At 31.4% G+C, this 23,025-nt stretch overlaps 2 protein-coding genes and 1 non-coding gene across 4 annotated transcripts; 1 reads left to right on the top strand and 2 right to left on the bottom strand.

The window, feature by feature from the left end:
• Positions 1-232: 232 nt before the first annotated feature.
• Positions 233-5,391, bottom strand: LOC127135333 (heat stress transcription factor B-1). 2 transcript variants are annotated; one of them, XM_051062072.1, is made up of 4 exons: positions 5,256-5,391; positions 4,861-4,946; positions 3,059-3,304; positions 233-1,197 (listed from the first exon to the last, which is right to left on the bottom strand). In XM_051062072.1, the coding sequence occupies exons 3-4, from the start codon at positions 3,269-3,271 to the stop codon at positions 640-642; spliced, it is 771 nt and encodes a 256-aa protein (XP_050918029.1). In that variant the 5' UTR covers positions 3,272-3,304; positions 4,861-4,946; positions 5,256-5,391; the 3' UTR covers positions 233-639. The 2 variants fall into 2 exon arrangements, with proteins under 2 accessions (XP_050918029.1, XP_050918030.1); XM_051062073.1 differs by lacking the exons at positions 4,861-4,946; positions 5,256-5,391 and having other exon boundaries at positions 3,059-3,688.
• A 6,879-nt stretch (positions 5,392-12,270) lies between these two features.
• On the bottom strand, positions 12,271-12,377 carry LOC127077576 (small nucleolar RNA R71). Its single transcript, XR_007787371.1, has one exon. It is a non-coding gene; the product is annotated as a small nucleolar RNA R71 (small nucleolar RNA).
• A 1,107-nt stretch (positions 12,378-13,484) lies between these two features.
• Positions 13,485-14,561, top strand: LOC127136618 (uncharacterized). Its single transcript, XM_051063156.1, has one exon. It carries the CDS (start codon positions 13,485-13,487, stop codon positions 14,559-14,561), a length of 1,077 nt encoding a protein of 358 aa, XP_050919113.1.
• The last annotated feature ends 8,464 nt before the right edge of the window (positions 14,562-23,025 follow it).

The following is a 23,025-nucleotide window of genomic DNA, read 5'->3' as shown; positions in this document are numbered from 1 at the left end:
AAAATTGTTCTATCTAAAGGTGTTGCTTTCTGCTAAGCAGCTGATACAAAACAAACATTCTACAAAAACTAACTTGATTTATCACAACACATCATTGCAAATTCATCTCTTTCTCTTCATCTTTGGAAAAACTCCCATAACTTTCTATGCGATTTGATTCTTTTGCACTTGAGTTTAGTGCTATGGAGAAAAAAACAAACTATTTAGTCACAAAGATTAGTCACCAAACAAATTACTGATGGAGTGAAAATTCATGTGATGGTTGTTGAGGCAAAAATTGTACATTAGTTTAACAGTAACAAACTCAAATAATTTAAATACAATGAGTTTTGACCCTCATTGTTATCTAACATGTGCTTGTGAGTGATTATATTAGAACACATAATCACAATCACTATCTTACCCCAAGATCACACTATTTGAATGTTGTGAATCCATTTCCCATGTTCACTCTAAAAATCCTCATTGCTGTAAAATAAAATAAAAACTAAACGAATAGGTACTACAAAACATATCCATGAAACTTGTCTAATGATGGTTTTATAAAAGTTATACATTTTAAAAATGTATAACCAAAAACCACTGTGCATCACCAAATCCAAACTACAAAATAAACTACTTAAAATTATTGTAACATCCTTAAGATGTGTCCTTGTTGACGCCACCAATTGGCTCTTCATGTCCCCTCTTGCGACTGTTCCCCTCGCCATTTTCCATCTTCACTTTGTCTTCCCCTTTTCCATCACCATTCATCCAAACTCCGAACAGCTTCACACCCTCTCCACCCATAAGTTTAGCTTCTCCTACAGCGGCATCATCAGAACGCGCCGCATCATGGCTGGACCCACCTGTTACTTGCTGAATGATGGGGCTAATCTGATCAGCTCCAACATTGATGTTGCCACTAAGAGCGACAAGCTCGTCGCACTGCTTCTTCGCAAGAGCCAATTGACACTTAAGTTCCTCGTTCTCCTTCTTCAGCTTCTCGTTTTCGCTCAATAAATTCATGTGATGGATATTTCGCTCCGTTGATCCTGATCCGGTCGAGGTTGAGCCCATGCCATTGGGACCGTAATTCGATATGGCCACATATGATTGGCTCTTTCGACGCTTGATTGCAGGCAGTAGCTCCTTCTCTCCTCGCTTGAAATTCTCGTTGGCGAACTCCCATTTGTCACTAACCATTTTTCGGAATCCCTGAACAAATTGATTTCAAAGTTAATAAAACATTCAAAAATATATATAATTTTAAACAGTAAATTCTTTTATTGGTAGGATCAGATTTATTTTTTTTAGAATTTCATATATATCTGAAAAGAATAAATAATATATTGAATCAATCTATCCATAAAGAATTATATATATTAATTTTAATTAAAATATATCTAAATTTTTTAATAGTATATTAATAAATAAATGTTAAATACTATAAAATAAGTCAACAAATACTAAGACCAACAAAGAAAAAAATCTATACGAACAAAAAAAATCATAATAAAAAAATAAAAAACAATTATAAACAATTTTTCTTAAAAAAAAAAACTTCATTCTTTTATGATACTCAAGTTTATTGACTTTTGTAATCAATTCAACATTTAATTAATTAAAAAAAATAGAAATTATTCAAAAAGTAAGGTATTTATATTTATAATTGTATTTATTACAGTCAAAAGATAGAAGTTTTCTTTATCAAATGTTGGTTAACAAATTATAGATTCAAAGTATAATGAAAATATATTGCTTTTATGAATAAATATTAAATAACACAGTCAAACAAGACTATAATTATTTTATTAAAAAGAAAGACTTAAATTTTATATTTATATTTTAAATCAACTACGTACAATTTAACATTCAAAGTTTATTAGTAGACTTATCTGAGTTAATTCATTTATTACAGTCAAAATCATCCTATACATATTATAAAATATATAAAAATAGGAGTATTTGACAATTTTATAATGTCATATAGAAACGAAAGAGTAACAATATTAAAAAAATTTAAATGGCTCAGAAGTAATTATTCTACCATTAATTTGATTTGAAAAGATCCACTTTAGAATAAAGCAACGCAGTATATTAAAAATATTTTTCTAGAGGATTTTTTCTTACTTTCTTCCATAAAACCAGTTTGATTTTCAAACATTCGTCAAAAAAGGTAAAAGGTGGTGTAAAGGAATTAGAGAAAAAAAATGTGACATATGAGTGAAACAAATGAAATGTTCTTTAGAAAAAACTATAGAAATTTAGATTTTTTTTATATATATTAAAGCTAAATTAAAATAACATTAGCTATTTCTTTTGTAGTTAATGTAAAGATTTTTATTACTTTTAATTTATTGTAAATATTATGATAAAATACAATGTACACAAATTTTAATGATAAAAATATACCTAGACTAAAAATATAATATTTAATATTTGAATACTCTCAACAAATAAATAATTTTCCTCAAAAAGTATATTAAATATTACTAAAAAAATAATCATAAATACTTTTTTTTAAATTCATAAAAAAGAAAGGTGTACAAAAATTCTTTGAATTCGACCACCTAAAAAAAGTTTCATAGTACTAAGCAACACGTGCATTTTTACCACTACATATAACAAACAAAATATTTTAACATTTTAAAATTTTACCATTAAAATAAACACTTCTGGAGTAAACAAAAATTAAACATTTGGTGTGAAAAGGATTCAAGAAGATTTCTACAAATAACAAAACTTCAACAAACAAGAAACAAATTCAAAGCAACTAGTTCTATCCTACGTAATGTAAAACACACTCTTTTTACTTCTAATATAATTTCAAAATAATTTCAAATAAAATTTCAAATAAACTAAATTTATAAGAGCTTAATTACTCCCTATAATCTCAAATATGTAAAAAAAAATTAAAATTAAAATTCAATGAATAATTAATAAATAAATATATCTATTTTATATTAAATATATTAATTATTATGATCGAATATAAAAATCAATAACCTATATTTATTTAACTCATAACAAATTAATAAATTGTAAAAATATAAAGAAGAAAGAAGAAGAAACTTACATAGGTGTTAAGCTGTCGAATAAAACTAGAGAAATTGTTGTGCTTAAAATATTTGGGAAGTAAGTCCCTCGAAAACTCTGCATGATGAATGACAACAAAACTCTTTCCATTGATACCCCAGCAAATAAGATCATCCGTCGTAGGATCATCCACCATATTGTAAGTTTTTGTTAGAAAAGCCGCGGCGGCCGTTGATCGCTCTTGTTGCGACATTATCTTCTAGATGAAACTTTTACCTCACAAATTCTACAGTTTTTTTATTGTCAAATAAAAAAACAAACTGAAGTATATTTATAAAAGGAAAAAAAAGAAATAAAGAAAAGGTTATGTAACTAGATATAATTATTTTTCCTTATAAACCTTATGTGTATGAATAAAAGAAGAATTTTTATGTTTATTATGGTAATAAGGAATTGAAAAAGCTGAAAAGAAGAAGAGCAGTTAAGAATTCCCAATCCCAGCAATAAAATCCAAAAAGAAAGAAACGAAAATGAAAAGAGGAACAAGAACAAGGTTTCTTGTTAATGGATTGATCAAAATCCATGAATCCAAATCTTATGAAAAGTGACAAAAAAAATACCATAACTTGTAAAGAGAGAACAAAGGTCAATAGAGTGATAATGTTTCTGGAATCTAAATTCTTGCACGGGACTCTTTTATTTATAATAATAATAAATTTATTAAAAAAACTAAACCAACTACCATTTTTCTAAAGTTTCGTGTGTTCTAGAAATATTGAGTCTAAAAGACAAAAGGAAATAAAAGGAAAACCACTTTTAGAGATTCCAGCTTTCATATCTAGTAAAAACCTAAATTGATTAAATTTTAATGACCAAATAATACGTTTGATAAAATGTTAGTTCAAAGTGTGAGTGACTTAATCTTATATAATTTATGGATAAATAAAATGTTGAATTTATAAAAGTCGGATTTCATAAGTTATGAATTTATAAAAGGACTAAATTACTTATGAATTGCTATGGTTTAGAAGGCTTGAATTTGTGTTTTTGAGATATTTATGATTAATTATGACGATTTGTGATATTGGGGCTGGATTTTTTTTTTTTATAAAAAATTATTCATTTATTTAAATTGATAGAAAATATTAAAAATAAACTATACAAGCACTTAATCTAAAAATGAATATGTAATATATACGAGATTTAATATTTGTTCTGTATGTTAATAATTGAAATTTATTTTAGTTTTTTAATTTTAAAAAATATATTGGTCATTTAACTCTTCAAAACGTATTATATTAATCTTTTTTATTTAATTAGCGATGAGTAAACTCAAAATAGATGCTAATTAAATTAAATGAAAAATATTAATATAATACTATTTAATAAATAAAAAAATTAATGTAATTTTTTTAAAGTTAAGCGACTAATTTGAACCCTGAAATTAAGATACAATAAGAGAAAAACAACTTATCACAAACTTTTAATTTTAAAAGTTATTAAATTGTTTTTCTAATATTTTGCGTAAATAGTGTCTGATATACACATGTAAATATGGAAAAGAAAATGAATCAAAATATAACTAATATATACAATTTTTGTTTCTTTATGTGAGAGATAATCACTTTTTAAGTTCATTAAATAATCAATGTATTTAGTTTCTAAATCGACGAAATACATTAGTTCTTTAATAAATTTTAAAAAATAAATTGTCTCTTGTACAAATAAACAAAGGTAGTATTAAATTTGAACAAACTAATAGGGAATAAAATATAATCAAGATCTAGTGTAAAAAAGATTAACCTTCACAAAAAAAAATGCATAGAGATGAAAATAATTTACCTAAAAAATAGCTAAGGAATAACCGGCTAAAACTTTATTTGGATCTAGATGAAGATGACCCCTCAATGTTGTAGTAAACTCCAATCCTTCAAAACAGAGGAAATTTTAGATCGTCAAACACAATAATACTTCAAAAATTATATCATAAAAAGTTAAACCTAATTAAATTAAAATCTATGAAGCACGGACACCACAAACACGACATCGATATCGACATGGAGACAACAATAATAATTTTAAAAATGAATAAATTAAAAATAATCACAGATATCGGTATAGGTGTCAGTGTCCGACACATATACACTATTTTTTAGAAGTGTCGGTACAAGATAGATCAAAACTAAAGACTCACAGGATATGATCTTACAAAAGAAAGCGATTTGAGTTTTCTTTACCTTTTGACCATAAAATCTTGCGTACGGATTGCGTCTTTATGTGAAAGAAAGAAAACGTCGGCCCACCGAAAAAGAGCAGAACAATGTGAGTGAAAATATAAAAGTTTTTTATGTGATAGATGGACTTACAAATGAGGCCCTTTTATAGAGAAAGAGTGAAGAGAAAAAGTTGTGATTTTTTTATTTAAGAAAACATATATAAAGATAAGAAGAAATGTAATGAAAAAAAACGCATGCGAGACATTTTTGCTAAAGAGGGAAAATAATATTCAAAATAGGAAGGCGGGAAACATGACAAATTAAGTGTTGTGTTAATCACGTGACACAATTAAATTCTTTTGTTATTTTATGCACGGTCAAAGTAACATTGTCTAGACATTGTTTTTTACAAAATATTTCTTATATAACTTTTTTCCAAATGAAAAAAGCTTCCAACGACTCTATATTTTTATATTTTTCAATTGATTTGAACCAATAGCTAAAGAACCGACATAAAGGACATTATGCAAAATTAATGTACATAAAGAAGAGTGTTAGCAAATTCACATTAGCAAGAAGAAAAAGGTTAAGTGATACACAAAGAATTTGTTTATCTGGTTAGATCGAACCAATCTATTCTAGGATGAGAGGAACTCTCTGATTCACTATACTTCAAGAGTTATTACAATATATTACAAATGAATTACAAGAAAATAGTCTTCATAGTTTTCAAGAACATCTCATATTAAGTGTTTCTTTATTTATCTAACTCTTAATATATGAATCACACAAACTAAATTAAATGTGTTTATAGGTGTTTCTCAACCCTTTTAGACACCTCCGAATTTCTTCCAATTTGTATCCTTTAATCATAAGAACCCCTCCCTTTTCCTCTCTATGTTTCTTTCACTAGGATTTCACCTCAATGGCTCTTGTATGTCATTCGCACCAAGAAAGTGGTTGAAAAGTAAATTGTAAAAGTATAAGAAGAGGAGAAATACATTTCTCTAAAATACGCCGTGTTTCGTGTAATTTCAAGAACACACTACATTCCACTCGAATGCACTAAATTCTAGACTCACTACTTTTATGCCAAACACAATGTGTTTTCTTGAGTCCCATAAAATCAGTCTTGAATCCAGACACTACAAATCTCCACCTTGAGTTTAAAGCTAATGATGATGATGATGATGATGATGATGATGCATGTTTAACCATCTATTATCTTTATCCTCTCTTCAAACTTCGAACCATTATTCAACAAACTTTATCAGGTCCAAGAAATTCTTGAACCCTGGTCTAGATACTTTCATTCACTTGAACCCGACCACTTTTTCCTACTTAGGTAGTTTAGAAGCCCAAATTATGGTTCTTCATAAATGAACTCATTTTATAATTCATCACCTTCAACCATATTTGAGTCGATTTGATTTCAAATGCCTCCATAAAGGTCTATGGTTTTGAGTCTTGCAATCCTTTATCACATTTAAATCATAACAACCAAGGTAATAAGAGTTACATCCATGAGATGGTACAATTTCTCTCTTTACCCTATCACGAGTCAAATGATAATCAAAAGTCATTGTAAATGTTTTCTCACTAGAACTAGAATTAGGAGCCTTAACTTCCTCATCATCCCTAATCTTCCTAACACGAACCTTCATCTCAATTTGAGTCTTCTCCGTCATAGTTTCATATTTTTTCATCTTCAAGTATTTACGATTACTCCCTTTACAAGTCTCATTGAAAGTAACATGTATGCTTATGACGAACATTGACCTTCCAGGTTCCACATTCTAAAACTTGTAACCATTTCCACCTTGTAGATAACCAATGAAGACACACTTCACATCCTTACCATTGATATTCTCTAACTTGATTTGCACAAACGACAAAGCCTTTATTACCTTCAAATTAGAGTATTCTAATATTTTCCAACTCCAAAAGTCCGTAGATGTCTTGAATTCCTCTACTTTAAATAGACATCCACTGACAAGGTAAGAGTTTTTGCACTATCCTTACACCAGAAACTCTTTGGTAACCTAGCTCTTAGAAATATGCCAACAACAGTTTTATGCCTCTTTATACAATGTTTCTCACAAAACTCATTTAACTAGTCTAAAACAATATGTTGGCCCTTGTTAGTTCTTTTTCACTAACATGCCTTGATTTCAAATCTTATATCTTTTTCTTGTCATGAAGTTCCTCACTAGATAATGTTACATGTCCAATAAAAATGGAACCATTTAAAATATATAACCCATATATTTTAGTTCCTTTAGCCATGATCACTCCAACATGTGAAAAAATCAACACCCCATATCCAAATCTAGTGCAATAGCTTAGCTCATCAATCATTCTTATGGAAAATAAATTTTGCATGAGCTCGAGAACATACTTCACATTTCTTGAAAAATATAATGATCATCAAACATTTTAAGTACGAGTGAACAAATATCATGAACCTTACAAGCCTTATTATTGCCATTAAAATAACTCTACCTTCTTATAGCTTTAAAATATCAAAAGCATTCTTTCTTTAGTCACATTTGATAAGAGCATCACGAGTCCATGACCCAACTCTTTTCAATCTCCAAACTCAACATAACTAGTGCACTAACACTCTCGTAACCATCCTCATATGAAGTAACTACAATTTGAATAAAATATTCATCGTCCTCCCTCTCAAGCCAATCCTTCTTTAAGTGAATTATTTTATGACAAATAAAGAATTTTAACTTTGACTTATCAAAACCCACGAATTTGACCTTCCATTTACTCTGACTCCCTCCTTTCGAGACACTTAATCCTTCACCATTATCTCTAAACTTCAAGTCTTTCATCATTTAAAGCCCCTAGGATCTCACAGTCGTATGAACTTCATCCAAAGTACTATTACACTCCTTAACTTAAAGGAGGAAATCCTATAAGTTTCTAAAGGATCTGAGTAATAAGATTAAAAAGATTAAATCATTGCACTTATCATAAATCTTCACCTTAATATTCTTTGAGTCATCAATGGCCTTGTGAAGTTTTGTCGATTGCTCGACTATAGATTTATTCTCTACCATTCAGAACGAGTATAGTTGTTATTTATATACAATCCATGAATCAAATACTTTTCATATACAATGGTTCAAGCTTTTCCCACATAAAATCTATAATCTTCTCTTTGGAGACTTCCCTTATAACTTTATATCCAAGACACAAGATAATGATATTTCTGGCCTTAACCACCATCTCGGTATTCTATGCTTGTGTTAGGCGTGCAAGCATCAATGCCTCAATCATAAATTCATCTACACACTTTGATTGTGTTAATATTGGTTGAATTTTCCCTTTCCACAACTCAAAATCATTATCATCGGAAAACCTTTTGATATCCCATTTATAACCCATGGTGCTCACTTGTAAACTTAACTCATTTCCCTATAGTGGGTGATGTATATTGTGATTAAATTGATAATTAGTTATTTCACACCAATACCTCTGATGTATGGGACAAATAACAATGTCAACTAAAATAAATGACTTCAAGCAAAATTAATGTACATACAGAAGAATGTTAGCAAATCCACACGAGCAAGAAGAATACGATAAAGTAACGAGTACACAAAAAATTATTTACCTAATGTGATTAATCTAATCTACTATAGAGTAGAGAGCACATCTCCAATTCACTATCCTTCAAGAGTTATTGCAAGTGAATACAAAAGTGTTACAAAAAATAGTCTTCCATGCTCCCAAGAACATCTCTTATTTTCTACCCAAGTGTTTCTCAATCTCTCTAACTCTCAATATATGAATCACATAAACCTAATATATTAGAAGTGTTTCTCAATCCCTTAGATACTTCAAAAGATATTCCAATTCTCAACCTTCAATCCTAAAAATACCTTCCTTTATCTCCGTAGTTTATCTCACTAGAATTGCACATCAATGACCCTCTTACGTCATTCACGTCAAAAAAAGAGAGGCTAAAAACGTCCTTTAAAAATGTTAGGAAAGACGCAATGTGTTTCACATAACTTTATAAATGCATTATACTCCACTAGATCACACTAAATTCTATATGCATTGTGTTTATTCCTAACACAATTCGTTTTGGAAAATCCTCTAAAAATAATTTTAAATCCAAATACTACAACAAATAATCACTTGTATTATCTTACAATAAAAAGAGATAAATTGAAAGCAAGGGAGAAGCTTAACGAAGTGAGTAAAATCATTATTTCTTTCATCATTACATGAAACTCCTTTTTTTAAAATAAAATTTCAAGTGAGTTAGTCAACTATCACTTTGTCTATTATTGACTCACATGAGCTATAAAAATATAATAAGTAGTAGATATATTACTTTTTAGGTTTAATACAACTTTTCATCCAGTATCTTATACTTATGATTCATTTTAGTCCCTTAACTTATAAAAAAGATCATTTGAATCATGTTAGTATTTTTTGTCTATTTCATTAGCCAAAATCAATTTATAAGATTATCTGGTACTAACATGGAATGTCGTATGGCTTAGACCAAATTTGTGAATGATTTAGCAATGGGAAATCACTAGAAATATTTTATGGATTTTAATTATTGTTCTTCATCTTCTTCCTCAAACCCATCCAAAAATAACATGATAGATAATATTATATATTTGCGCTTCATGCATAATCGCAAAGATATGTTGGAAATTATGTTAAGAAAAAGCCATGAAGTATGGTTAGTACTTAGGTTACGAAACGAGTTCTTTCCTTTGGTGGCAAGGACAAGACTAAGGTTTCTTGACTCATGGCCAAAATACAAAAACAACTAATCAATTTTCTTCCATTGCAAAGAATCAACTACATTGCAAATTTTTCCATCACATTTTCTTTCATCTGCATGTCAACTAATATTCTCTTGAAGATTATAAATATTGGTAGGTAGCACATCACCTTAGCAAGAGTACCATTTTGATAACAAGAAATCGTATCATGTTTTTAGGCTAATTTCACATGATATTCGTTTATGTTTTTATGCATTTTATTGTCTTTTACTTCTGTTTTATTTGTTTTGCAGTTGTTATCTGATTTCATTGAAGTTTTAGAAGCCTTGCGGAAAAGGGACGAAATAGGAGCTAAAAAGGAGCGAAAGAACCAATTTTATGCATTTTGTCCAGATGACGTTCGCCATTCACTTTGCTGCCATGTCATTTAAAACATGGAAGGAATGACGTTCACCATTCCCCTAATTGCGTTCGCCATTATCACGCAGTAACAGAACTGCGCTAATGGGCAATTCTGGACTGTGTTTTATCCTCTATTTTCCCTCCACTCTCCATGCACGATCCAAGAGAGTTATCAGGTCTCATAACCTCTATAAATAGGATTGTGTGAGACTTTTGAAGGTATCTAAGTTGTGCGAAAGTGCTGCCGAAATCGCGTTTTAGAATTAAGTATAAATTACCTGTAAAAGTGACAATAACTCACATCAAGGGATTGTCACAGATGTTCTGTTTTTACTTTATTTTCATCTTCATTGTACTCTTGGATCAAAGAACAAGTCTGTCGTTATTTTATTTTCAAGTTAATTCAAGTTCAAGTTCAAGTTAATTCCAGTTCTGTTTTACACTATTTCAGGTTCTTTTTACTGCACTTGATACTTATATATTTTATTGTATTGATTACTTGTATGCCATGCTGCTCTTAATTTTGAATGTTTTAGTTATGTGGTTTCCAAATAATATAATGTATTGCTAAATTATTCTGAGTCTGGCATATGAGGACCGTCGTTACCGACGGGACTCGGTAGAAATAATAGGTACGAATTTATGATTTAACTTTGTTATGGCTTTAGTTTCCAATTGTATGTTTACTATTTTGGAACGAGAGTGTGAGACAAGTTAATGTTCAATCTAATAGCGCGAGAGTGTGAGGAAGGAACCAGATAGTGGAAACTAGGCATCAATACTAAAAATAGCGAGAGCGCTTTAGGCATCGTTTAGGATCCTATTTACTTTCAAAATACGCCTTCTCATTAGAACGGGCGAGCGAGAGCAAAATCCTGTGGTTAGGAGGTGTGATCTTTGTCAATAGCGCGAGAGTGTGAGACGAGACCTTTAAGTCGATATTTTCTACATAACGCAATATAATCATATTTAGTGCCCAATTCTACCTAATCCCTTAGGTACGTGGAATCCATATTCCGGACTCATTTGCTATCATAACTTTTAAACCGTTAGAATTTAGTATTCTCATTTCCATTCCTACCCTTATAATCTTTAGCCTTAGCTTTGCACTACAACAATAGATAAAATTAGCATGACCATTAGTCTCTGTGGGTTCGATAATCTTTTAAAACTACACGATAGGTTATGCGCTTGCAGTCATAATCCGACAGACACACCCGTCGCTCATTGAGTTTTTGTCGCCGTTGTCGGGGATCGAATTTAGTCAATATTGTGATTCCTTTGTTGCGCAGTATAGACTAAGGCAACAAATTTTCTTTCTTTTTCTTTGTCGATTGTATGCCAAACACTCGCTCTCAGAGCAAGGAGTTAGAACAACCAATTGGCGATATCGAGCATTATATTAATTTAAGATGCCGAATCAATAGATTTCGTATTAAGTACGATCTTCCATACCCTATTATCCCGATTTCAGAACCAGAACCAATTATGGCGGAAAGACCACAAAACCGTCTGTTGAAGTATTATGTTGTTCCATTGCAAGCAGAACCACATAGCAACATTGTTGCCCTGCCATCAATCGAAATGATTTCGAGTTGAAACCTTCGCTATTATCAATCGTTCAACAAAACCAATTTTTAGGTAGTCCTACAGGCGATCCTAACTTACATTTATCAGTGTTTGTACAGTATGCAGACACAATGAAAGCAAATGGTGTTAGTCAAGAAGCGATTAGACTGCGTCTTTTCCCTTTTTCCTTAAGAGATAGAGCTAGAGCTTGGCTCCAATCTCTACCTTCAAACTCAGTAACCACATGGGATGAGTTGAAGAAAGTCTTCTTAGCCCGATACTTTTCACCAAGCAAAACAGCTATACTAAGAGCTCAAATCAACGGATTTAAGCAAAAAGACAATGAATCTCTTTTCGATGCCTGGGAAAGATACAATGATATGATGCGACTTTGTCGGCACCATAGACTTGAAGAATGGATGATTATCCATACTTTCTATAATGGTCTGTTGTATAACACTAAGATGAATTTGAGCACTGGCGGTGCTCTAATAGATAAACCTTATGATGAAGCTATGAACTCATAGAGAACATGGCTCAAAATCATTTCCAATGGGGAGGAGAACGTGCTGTTGTAGAAAAATCAACTCCGAAAAGCGGAATGTATGAAGTTAATGGCATAGACTGCGTCAATGCTAAAGTGGATGCACTTACTCAAAAGATTGAAAGCTTGACCATAACACCGACAACTACTGTAGCTGCTATAACACCAAATTGTGAATCATGTGGGACCCCTGGGCACACTAATGCTGATTTTCAGTTATTGTCTGGTGTTCCCACCAGCCAAGTAAACTATGCCCAAGGAAACCCATATTCAAACACTTACAATCCTAGTTGGAGGAATCGTCCAAATTTTTCCTATAAAAGCAACAATGCTTTGTTTCCACCAAGCTCAACACCCGTTATTCCACCTGGTTATCAGAAAGGATCCTTTGTTGCTCCACAAGCACCTAGAAAGTCAAATCTGGAGATCATGATGGAAAACTTTATAAATACCCAAGCTCAACAAAATAAAGAATTTGCAAATCAAAACGCTCATACGAGTGAACTGATGAAACAATTGTCAAATAAGTTTGATACTATGGCTACCCATAACAAAATGTTAGAAACCCAAATCTTCCAAGTAGACCAACAACAAGCTGCAATAGCAGCCCCAACTGGAGCGTTTCCTCGTCAACCTCAACCAAACCCAAAAGGCCACGTTAACGCTGTCACACTTCGGAGTGGGACATAACTAGATGAATTAGTTGACCCAAGAATTCAAAATTCTGCCATGTATCAAAATTCTGGTAAAGAATCTGAAAAAGTAAACCAACCAACCAATGAAGGAAAGAAAGACGAAAGCAGAGAGGCAAAAGATAAAGAACCACCTTATATGCCTCCTCCACCATACAAACCACCTGTACCTTATCCCTAAAGGCTTGTTAAATCCAAAAATGAAGGATAATTCAAGAAATTCGTGGAACTCTTGAAGCAACTAAACATAACCATACCATTCACATAAGACATTACTCAAATGCCTTCATATGCTAAATTCCTTAAAGAGATTCTATCAAACAAGAAAAAGCTTAAGGATGATGAAACTGTTATGCTTACTACAGAATGTAGTGCTATCATTCAAAATAACATGCCTCATAAACTGAAAGACCCTGGTAGTTTTTCCATACCATGTGTAATCAGAAAGTTTATCATAGACATAACTCTATGCGATTTAGGAGCCATTGTTAGTTTAATGCCCTTATCCACATGCGAAAAACTCAATTTAGGAAAATTAAGACCAACAAAGATGTCTTTACAACTAGCTAACCGTTCTACTAAGTTTCTCGTAGGTATGCTAGAGAACGTTCCTGTTCGTATAGAACAATTCTATATTCCTACCGACTTTGTAATAATGGATATAAATGAGGATTCCCACATCCCTATTGTTTTAGGAAGACCCTTTTTAGCCATAGTTGGAGCCATCATAGATGTGAAGAAAGGAAGGCTGACATTCGAAGTTGGAGAAGAAAAAGTTAAATTTCTCTTAGCTAAATTCCTACAAGCACCAGCTATAGACGACTCATGTTGTCTCTTAGACGTCATAGACGAATGTGTAAAAGAAATGGAGAAGGAACCATTTAAGTATAATGAAGTATTGAAGATTCCAATACCTCCTATATTCGAAGATGGTAATTGGCATGATCCATACGTAGATGACAGTCTTAGAGAATGTCTAGCACTAACCCCAAATCCAATACCATGCCCCGATAAACCTTCATTAGAACTTAAAATACTACCCAAAGATCTAAGGTATGAATTCCTAGATACCGAGCTTGAAAGACCAGTTATAGTCAACGCTAACTTAGGATCGATAGAAACCGAAAAATTACTCCATGTCTTAAGAAAATATCCAACAGGTCTAGGCTATAACATCTCCGACCTAAAGGGAATAAGCCCCTCTATATGTATGCATCGCATTATGCTAGAGGAGGACTATAAAACCTCTAGAGAGCATCAGAGAATAGTAAATCCCATCTTGAGCGATGTAGTAAAAAAGGAGGTACAAAATCTATTAGAAGCAGAAATCATATACTCGATATCCGAAAGTAACTAGGTCAACCCGATACATGTTGTTCCAAAAAAGGGAGGTGTTACCGTTGTTAGTAATGAGAAGGGCGAATCCGTTGCAAAAAGAACTCAAACTGGATGAAGAATATGCATAGACTATAGAAAACTAAATAAAGTCACTCGTAAAGATCACTTTCCATTACCTTTCATTAATCAAATGCTAGAACGACTGGCTAAACATTCTCACTTCTGCTATTTAGACGGATACTCAGGATTTTTTCAAATTCCTATCCATCCTGATGACCAAGAAAAAACTACTTTCACATACCCTTATGGTACATTTGCCTATCGAAGAATGCCATTTGGACTGCGTAATGCCCCTGCAATATTTCAGAGATGCATGATGTTGATCTTTGTTGATTTTATAGACGACATGATGGAAGTGTTTATGGATGACTTCTCTGTTTGTGGGCAAAGCTTTGAAGGATGTCTTTCGAACCTAGAAATGGTACTTGAGAGATGCGTTAAGGTCAATCTCGTATTAAATTGGGAAAAATACCATTTCATGGCCCGACAAGGAATTGTACTTGGGCATGTCATATCCAATCGAGGGATTGAGGTGGATAAAGCTAAAATCGAAATAATAGAACATATTTAACCTCCGAAAACCGTTAAAGAAATTCACAGTTTCTTAGGACATGCCGGTTTCTACCGATGATTCATTAAGGATTTCTCTAAGATAACAAAACCACTAACACATTTATTAATAAAGATGCTGAATTCATATTCGACGAAAAGTGCTTAAAAGCGTTTGAACATCTAAAAAAGGCCCTTATTACTGCACCCATTATGAAACCACCTGATTGGAGTAAGCCATTTGAGATAATGCGTGACACTAGTGATGACGATGTTGGCGCAGTCTTAGGACAAAGAGAAGATGAAAAGCTCCATACTATTTATTACGCAAGTAGAACCTTAGATGACGCGCATATGAACTACGCCACCACAGAAAAAGAACTCTTAGTCGTTGTGTTCGCTTTAGATAAATTTCGTTCCTACTTAGTAGGAACAAAAATAATTGTCTATACCGACCATGCCGCAATTAGGTACATGTTAAGTAAGAAGGATGCTAAACCGAGACTTTTAAGATGGATCCTACTCTTACAAGAATTCGATCTAGAGATCAAAGATAAGAAAGCCACCGAGATGTGTTGTCGAGTCCTATTGCGTTATAATTTTTCTTTTGTTTGAAAATTTCCTTAGATTTGACCCCCAATGACAAAAAAAATTATTCTCATTCAATGGCATGACACACCTTTAGTATAGTCTGTTTCTACTTTTTAGACTTTGTTATATAGACTTGGGAAAGTGTCGGTAATATCGGTACCGTCCTAACACCCTAAATTCTCTAAGTATGCGACATTGATTTGAATAACCATTATGTCAAGACCTTAATTCTAAGTTTCTTTAATTAACCCCTTGAGTAGTTTATACTAGAAGTCAACACCATCCTAAAACACACATGAGTAAGAAAGCTGATGCAAATAAGTGTATGATCTCAACAAAAACACAAAAATGAAAAATATAATGAATAAAACATGTGATAAGATTTGGCCCTTCTAAGTTAGGTGATCCTCACCCGATCATTTAGCCCAATAGTACGAACTCTTAAAAATTCATTTGATACTTAAGCAAAATTTTGCTAAGTAAGTGCGATAAAATCGAAATCGAGATCATAGTCACTAACAGGTTCACCTGCCTTGAATGTGTATGGATAATAGGCTTAATGTGATTGCGCTAGAATGAAAGAGAGGTTGAAAAAGAACAAAGAATGTTGGTCGAGTTATAATGGCATGATTCGAATTGGTTTCACATAGGGGAGTTTTTATCCATGAAATGCGGATGTATGTCATGACGATATCCTTATTTTCGGTATCCAGTACCTATTTATCTAACATTAGCCTAGCAGTCTCGTACTAATTAGAGTTTCATCATGCCTATGTTTCATACATTGTGTTTAGTTGTTTATCATGTGTGTTGGTGATTGCTTGAGGACAAGCAATAGTATAAGTGTGGGGGAATTTGATAACGAGAAATCGTATCGTGTTTTTAGGCTCATTTCACATGATATCCCTTTATATTTTTATGCATTTTATTGTCTTTTACTTCCATTTTATTTTATTTGCAGTTGTTATCCGATTTCATTGAAGTTTTGGAAGCCTCGTGGAAAAGGGATGAAATATGAGCTAAAAAGGAGTGAAATAGCCAATTTTATGCATTCTATCCATATGGCGTTTGCCATTTAGAAGATGGCGTTCACCATTCACTTTACTGCCATTTCATTTAAAACATGGAAGGAATGGCGTTCGCCATTCCCCTAATGGCATTCGCCATTATCACGCAGTAATAGAACTGCATTAGTGGGAAGTTATGGACCATTTTTTATCCTCTATTTTCCCTCCGCTCTACATGCAGGATCCAAGAGAGTTATCAGGTCTCAGAACCTCTATAAATAGGATTGTGGGAGAATTTTAAAGGTATCAAGTTGTGCGGAAGCGCTGTCGAAATCGTGTTTTAGAATTAAGCATAAATTACCTGTAAAAGTGACAATAACTCACATCGAGGGATTGTCACACCTGTTCTATTTTTACTTTGTTTTCATCTTCATTGTACTCTTGGATCAAAGGACAAGCCTACCGTTATTTTATTTTCAAGTTAATTAAAGTTCAAGTTCAAGTTAATTCCAGTTTTATTTTACGCTATTTCAGGTTCTTTTTACTGCACTTGATACTTGTATGTTTTACTCTATTGATTACTTGTATGCCATGCTGCTCTTAATTTTGAATGTTTTAATTATGCTGTTTCCAAATAATATCATGTCTTGCTAAATTATTCTGAGTCTGGTGTATGAGGATCGTCGTTATTGATGGGACTCGGTAGAAATAATAGGTGTGAATTTATGATTTAACTTTGTTATGGCTTTAGTTTCCAATTGTATATTTATTGTTTTGGCACGAGAGTGTGAGATAAGTTAAGGTACAATCAGATAGCGCGAGAGTGTGAGGAAGGAACCAGATAGTGGAAACTAGGCATTTATCCTAAAAACAACGAGAGTGCTTTAGGCATCATTTAAGATCCCATTTACTTTCAAAATAAGCCTTCTAATTAGAATAAGAGAGCGAGAGCAAAATCCTGTAGTTAGGAGGTGTGATCTTTGTCAATAGCGCGAGAGTGTGAGACGAGACCTTTAAGTCGATATTTTCTATATAACACAAAAGAATCATATTTAGTGCCTAATTCTACCTAATCCCTTAGGTACGCAGAATCCATATTTCAGACTCATTTGCTATCATAACTTTTAAACCGTTAGAATTTAGTATTCTCATTTCCATTCCTACCCTAATAGTCTTTAGCCTTGGCTTTGCACTGTATCAATAGATAACATTAGCTTGACCATTAGTCTTTGTGGGTTCGATAATATTTTAAAACTAGACTATAGGCTATGTGCTTGCAATCATAATCTGACAGATACGCCTGTCGCTCATCACCTTTCTGCTGAAACCATCATTATCATTAACACCACTGTCCTTCAACTTGTAGCGCGACTCCCCACACCTCAGGAACTCATTCAGTTTTTCATACTCTTTTTTGTATGAGATGCAACCTTTACGACATGCTTGTATTTTGACATTGTCCAAAGCCATTGGACATAATATCTTCCTGGGCTTATAATTATGGTTCGACAACGTGTTACCTTATAGAAGCATGTCTTTCAACAATTCAAGCAAATTATTAAAATTTTAATCCTTCCATCCATTTTTCGCCTTTAGATTAAACAATCTTAACACAGATGACAATCATGTGAAATATTTACACCCCAGAAATAATGGCTTTTCCTTTACACTATATAAAGTATCATACATATTAGCTTTGCTAAAAGAATTTTCTCCAATATCATAAATTATATCTTCTAATTGGTCATTCATATCTTTATCATCTTCATCTGTAAGTGACGTAATTTATTTTTTTTCTTCACTTCAACATGCCACACCCATGTTGTATAACTTTGAAAAATTCCATCACAACATAATTTATTGAATATTTATTCCTTTCTCCGTTTTTTCATATTCCTGCATATAACATAAGGGCAATAATAAATTCCTTTACTGTCGGGAAGGTTTCTTTCTCCGAATTCAAGAAAGTCAACCACTCCATTCTCATACTCATCATTTAATCTATTGATTTCATCCAACTATGATCCATAACTACGTACTTTCTCAAAATAAAATCAAAATCCTACACAAATTAATCACGTGTTTTGAATGATACATTTGCTAAGTTTAAAACTTTTCTAACTCATATTGCTAAGTCACATTGTAATAATTTTACACCTATATAAACTAATCATTTTAATAACCTTTAGGAGAAATGTCAAGACTTTGGAAAGTTAACAGAACAACAACAACAATAATAATAATAACAACAATAAATACAATAACAACAATAATGAACATTCGATTTTAACAAAAACTATAACATTAAACCTTCAATCTCAACAACAACAACAACACCATCAACAACAAGAATAACAACATCGACAACAACAACATCAAAACCTCAATCTTAACAATAACAATATAATTAAACCTTATATATATCAACAATAACCACAACAAAAACAAAAACAACATTACTGGTACAATCATGGAGAAAGTGTTTATGTACTGGAAATGTGACAAGAGGACAAAAAAAAGAGGTGGGTTGAGTTTCGAGTTTACTTATTCGAGCTTCGTTTGAGTTTTCTTCTTCTAGTTACATTTGAGTTTTCTTGCTCTTTTTTTTTACTTGGTACGACTTGGAAGATGGAGTTTAATTTGGTTTAGTGGAGAAGATGAAAAATGGTGTTTTCGAACCTGGGAAGATGGTGTTTCGTTTGATAGGTGGAGAATATAAAGAAGGTTATTTGTTCACTAGGACACAATAAGTTATTTGAAATGCAAAAGTGAATGAGAGCTAACGTTATATTTTGGAAAACACTATTATTGGTAATTTTCCCCTCGGTTGTGCAGTATAACCGAGGGAATATGTTTGAGTTTTCCTCTCGGGTAAGTAGTACAACCTAGGTAATATATGATATATATTTTTTAATTAAAAAAAAGAATAAATAAGGGCACCATTTTAAAAGAAATAAAATCATAAACATATGCTGTAGGGATTTGAAGCGTGTCGCTGAGAGACTTTTCCCCTCAGTTCTCAGCCTAACCGAGGGAATATACGACTTCCATTGTAGACCAATAAAAAATGGTGAAAATTAAGAAATATAATTTACAACTTCTTATCATTCATCATGTTATTTTTGGGTTGCAGTATTTTATGGAATAACTTCTCAAGGTTTGCAGTCAAGACAAACAATCAGTCATTGAATTTTTGTATTTGATGACTCATTGAGAAACTATTCCTAACAATAACGCAAGAGCAACAACATGAACAAAAAACAACTACAAAATAAAAAATAACAAGAACAATATTAAATCGAGTTTGGTTTAGGGGAGAAATATGGATTCGTAAATGAAAAATAAAATTTGGAGGCCAAAAGACGAGTAAGGTTTAGGTCAAAATTGAAAGAATGTAGACCTTTATATACAAAATTTGGGTAACTTTTCTTCTTGGTGTTTACAATAAACCGAGGGAAAAAGTAATTTAATTTTAATTTAAAAATAAAATAAAAAAAAGAAATGCGTCACTTTAAATATAAATAAAACACGAAATTGTTGGTACTGAGAATCAAATCTTGTCATTGAGGAACCTTTTTTCCGGTGTTTATAAAACCCGAAATAATATGTTATATATATTTTAATTAAAAATCAAAATAAAATAAAGACACCTTATAGAATATATTTTACATTGTTTGGTTAGTAAATCAAGGTAAATTTTCATTAGGAAATATACTATTTGTTGTAGTACATGTAGTAAAGTCAAAATACCATATTTTATTAATTAAATAAGGTTCTTAATTACATAAAATGTGATGCTTTGTATTATGAAAATGATTAAAAAAATAATATTTTATTAATTTAAAAATTAATAAAATTAATTAAGTTAAACATAATATTTATTAAATATTTAATGGTAAAAAAAGTACCAACAATATTTTATTGCCATATAAAAATGACTTTATCAATTCCTTTTTTTATTGTTATTGTCAAATATAAATAAAAACAATAATTATATATATACTTACTCCAAATCATAACCTTTGAATTTTTTTAACTTACTTCAAGAGTAAATATTTTTTAACTTCCTCTAAATCATAGCTTTTGAATTAGATTAGATTCAATTCAAAAACTATGATTTGGAGTAAATTAAAAAAACTTACTCTTAGATTAAGTTGATCCCCATATATATATATATATATATATATATATATATATATATATATATATATATATATATATATATATATATATTTCTCTCATTCCAATACATATTTAAGAGTATTATTAAAAAAAAAATTTAGTGTCATTAAGGCAACTCAATTGCCAACTAAGCAGGGATATCAAATAAAGACACTCATTGGAACTTGTGACATTTCAATTATTCACGGGTTAATTTCAGCCATTAGATCATTTGACCAAAAAAACAATAATTATTGTTATATTAAGTTTTAAAACAAAATTTTTTATTTTATTTTTATTTACAAAAACAACTAGCAAAAATGAACAAAGGGAGTATTATAAAACAATGGGTAGTTTCAATAGTTTTGTATTTTTCTTTCTTAGTCCTTTTTTACTTGTAGTATTTTTATTTTATATTTATACCATGGCAATCAATAAAGTTTCTTATTTTTAATGTGTATATTTTTTTTATGATACATTCACTTTCTTTAGGAAACCAAAAAACGTGGTTTAAGACTTTATTAAGGTACCTTAAAATGCATTTAACCTTCTTAAAATGAGATTCTCATGGGGAAGGTTGAAATCTAGCACACATGCACTCACTAAACATAATTTAGGCCGACTTGCAGTTAAATAAAACAAAGATCCTATAATACCTTTGTATTTGGTGATCTCGAACTCCAATTCTTGTTTATCTTTATCAATTACAAGGTTTTAAGCCATTGACGTAAATATGGATTTTGAATATTTCATGTCATACCTTTTGAGTAACTTCAATCAATACTTTGCCTGGATAATGAACATGCGTTTATTAGTTTTCTTGGTTTGTAAGCTCAAGAAATATTTGAGTTCTCTTATTAGGGACATCTCAAATTCACCATGCATGATACTTGAAAATCCACTACACAACAAAGTAGTGTCTACGGTTCCATGATTACATCATTTATTTAGTAAGAAGCCACTAAGACACTCATACTAAAATGTTGGAGATTGTTTAGGACCATATAGAGCCATTTTCTTTTTAGTCTAAAAATATGGTTATAATTTGCATGGTTCTCAAAATCAGGAGGTTGAGAAATGCATACCTATTAGTTTATAAATCTGTTAAGGAAAGTAGACTTATATCCATATGATATAACCTGAAATTCATGCAACATGGAATGCTAAAAGGAGTCAAATCGCTTTGAGACGGGCGATGGGAAAATGCATCTCCTCGTATTAAATCCCTTGAGCTTGATTGTATACTTTTTCCACCATCATTAATTTATTTATTGTAATTATACCGTTCTCATCAAGTTTGTTCCAAAAAATAATCAGGTGCCTATAACTATTTTATTTTGAGGATGTGGGATAAGATCGCATATGTTGTTTCTTTTATGTTGGTTGAGATCTTTTTGCATAGAAAGGAGTCATCCTTTGTTAGTCAAAGCATCATTGATATTTTTTGGTTCAATTTGTGAAGTGAAGGATGAATAATTACATAAATTATTAACATAAGAATGCTTGTTTACACCTTTTATAATGTCTTACGAAACATGATCCAACAAATGGTCATTTGCAACAATCTATTCATGAGTAAGCTTTGTTGAGGTATCTTGTTTATCTTATCATTGTTCATTATCCTCTTTATCAACTTTAATGTCTTCACTCTTTGGTGAATCTACTTTTTATCTATTATCTTTTACTAGTTCTTATATGATTATTCCTGAAACATTAAAACCAAATGAAGTAACTCTCTCCATCTCTAGAGGTTTGTTTTCATCAAAAACTACACACATAGAATCTTCAACAACATAAGTTATATTGTTGAACACTCTATAAGCTTTCCTCAATTAGGAATACCATTCCCTCATAACATTTATCATCAAACTTACCTAGACTTTATTTATCATTGTTAAAAATAAATCTTTTACAACTGAAAAGTAACTCTTATGGGGTCTTTACTGTAACTTTAGATTGTAATCTAGGAGGGGGAGGGGGGGGGGGGTGAATTAGAGTTGTAGGATTTTTATCGAGTTTGTACTTATGTTCTTAATTTTCTTCGGATATGAAAATGGTATGTTCTTAGCAATATAAAGTGTATAAAATTAAATTATTAGAAAATAAATAAACACA

This window comes from Lathyrus oleraceus, chromosome 4 (assembly GCF_024323335.1).
Source record: "Lathyrus oleraceus cultivar Zhongwan6 chromosome 4, CAAS_Psat_ZW6_1.0, whole genome shotgun sequence".
Taxonomy (NCBI): Eukaryota; Viridiplantae; Streptophyta; class Magnoliopsida; order Fabales; family Fabaceae; genus Lathyrus; species Lathyrus oleraceus.
This window is presented reverse-complemented; position numbering and strand designations above follow the sequence as displayed.

Bases quoted from the DNA above. Each gene is read 5' to 3' on its own strand.
- LOC127135333 (XM_051062072.1), bottom strand. From the start codon at position 3,271: ATGTCGCAACAAGAGCGATCAACGGCCGCCGCGGCTTTTCTAACAAAA. The intron at 1,198-3,058 runs GTAAGTTTCTTC...CAATTTGTTCAG, and splicing joins TTCGACAGCTTAACACCTAT to GGATTCCGAAAAATGGTTAG.
- LOC127136618 (XM_051063156.1), top strand. From the start codon at position 13,485: ATGCCTTCATATGCTAAATTCCTTAAAGAGATTCTATCAAACAAGAAA.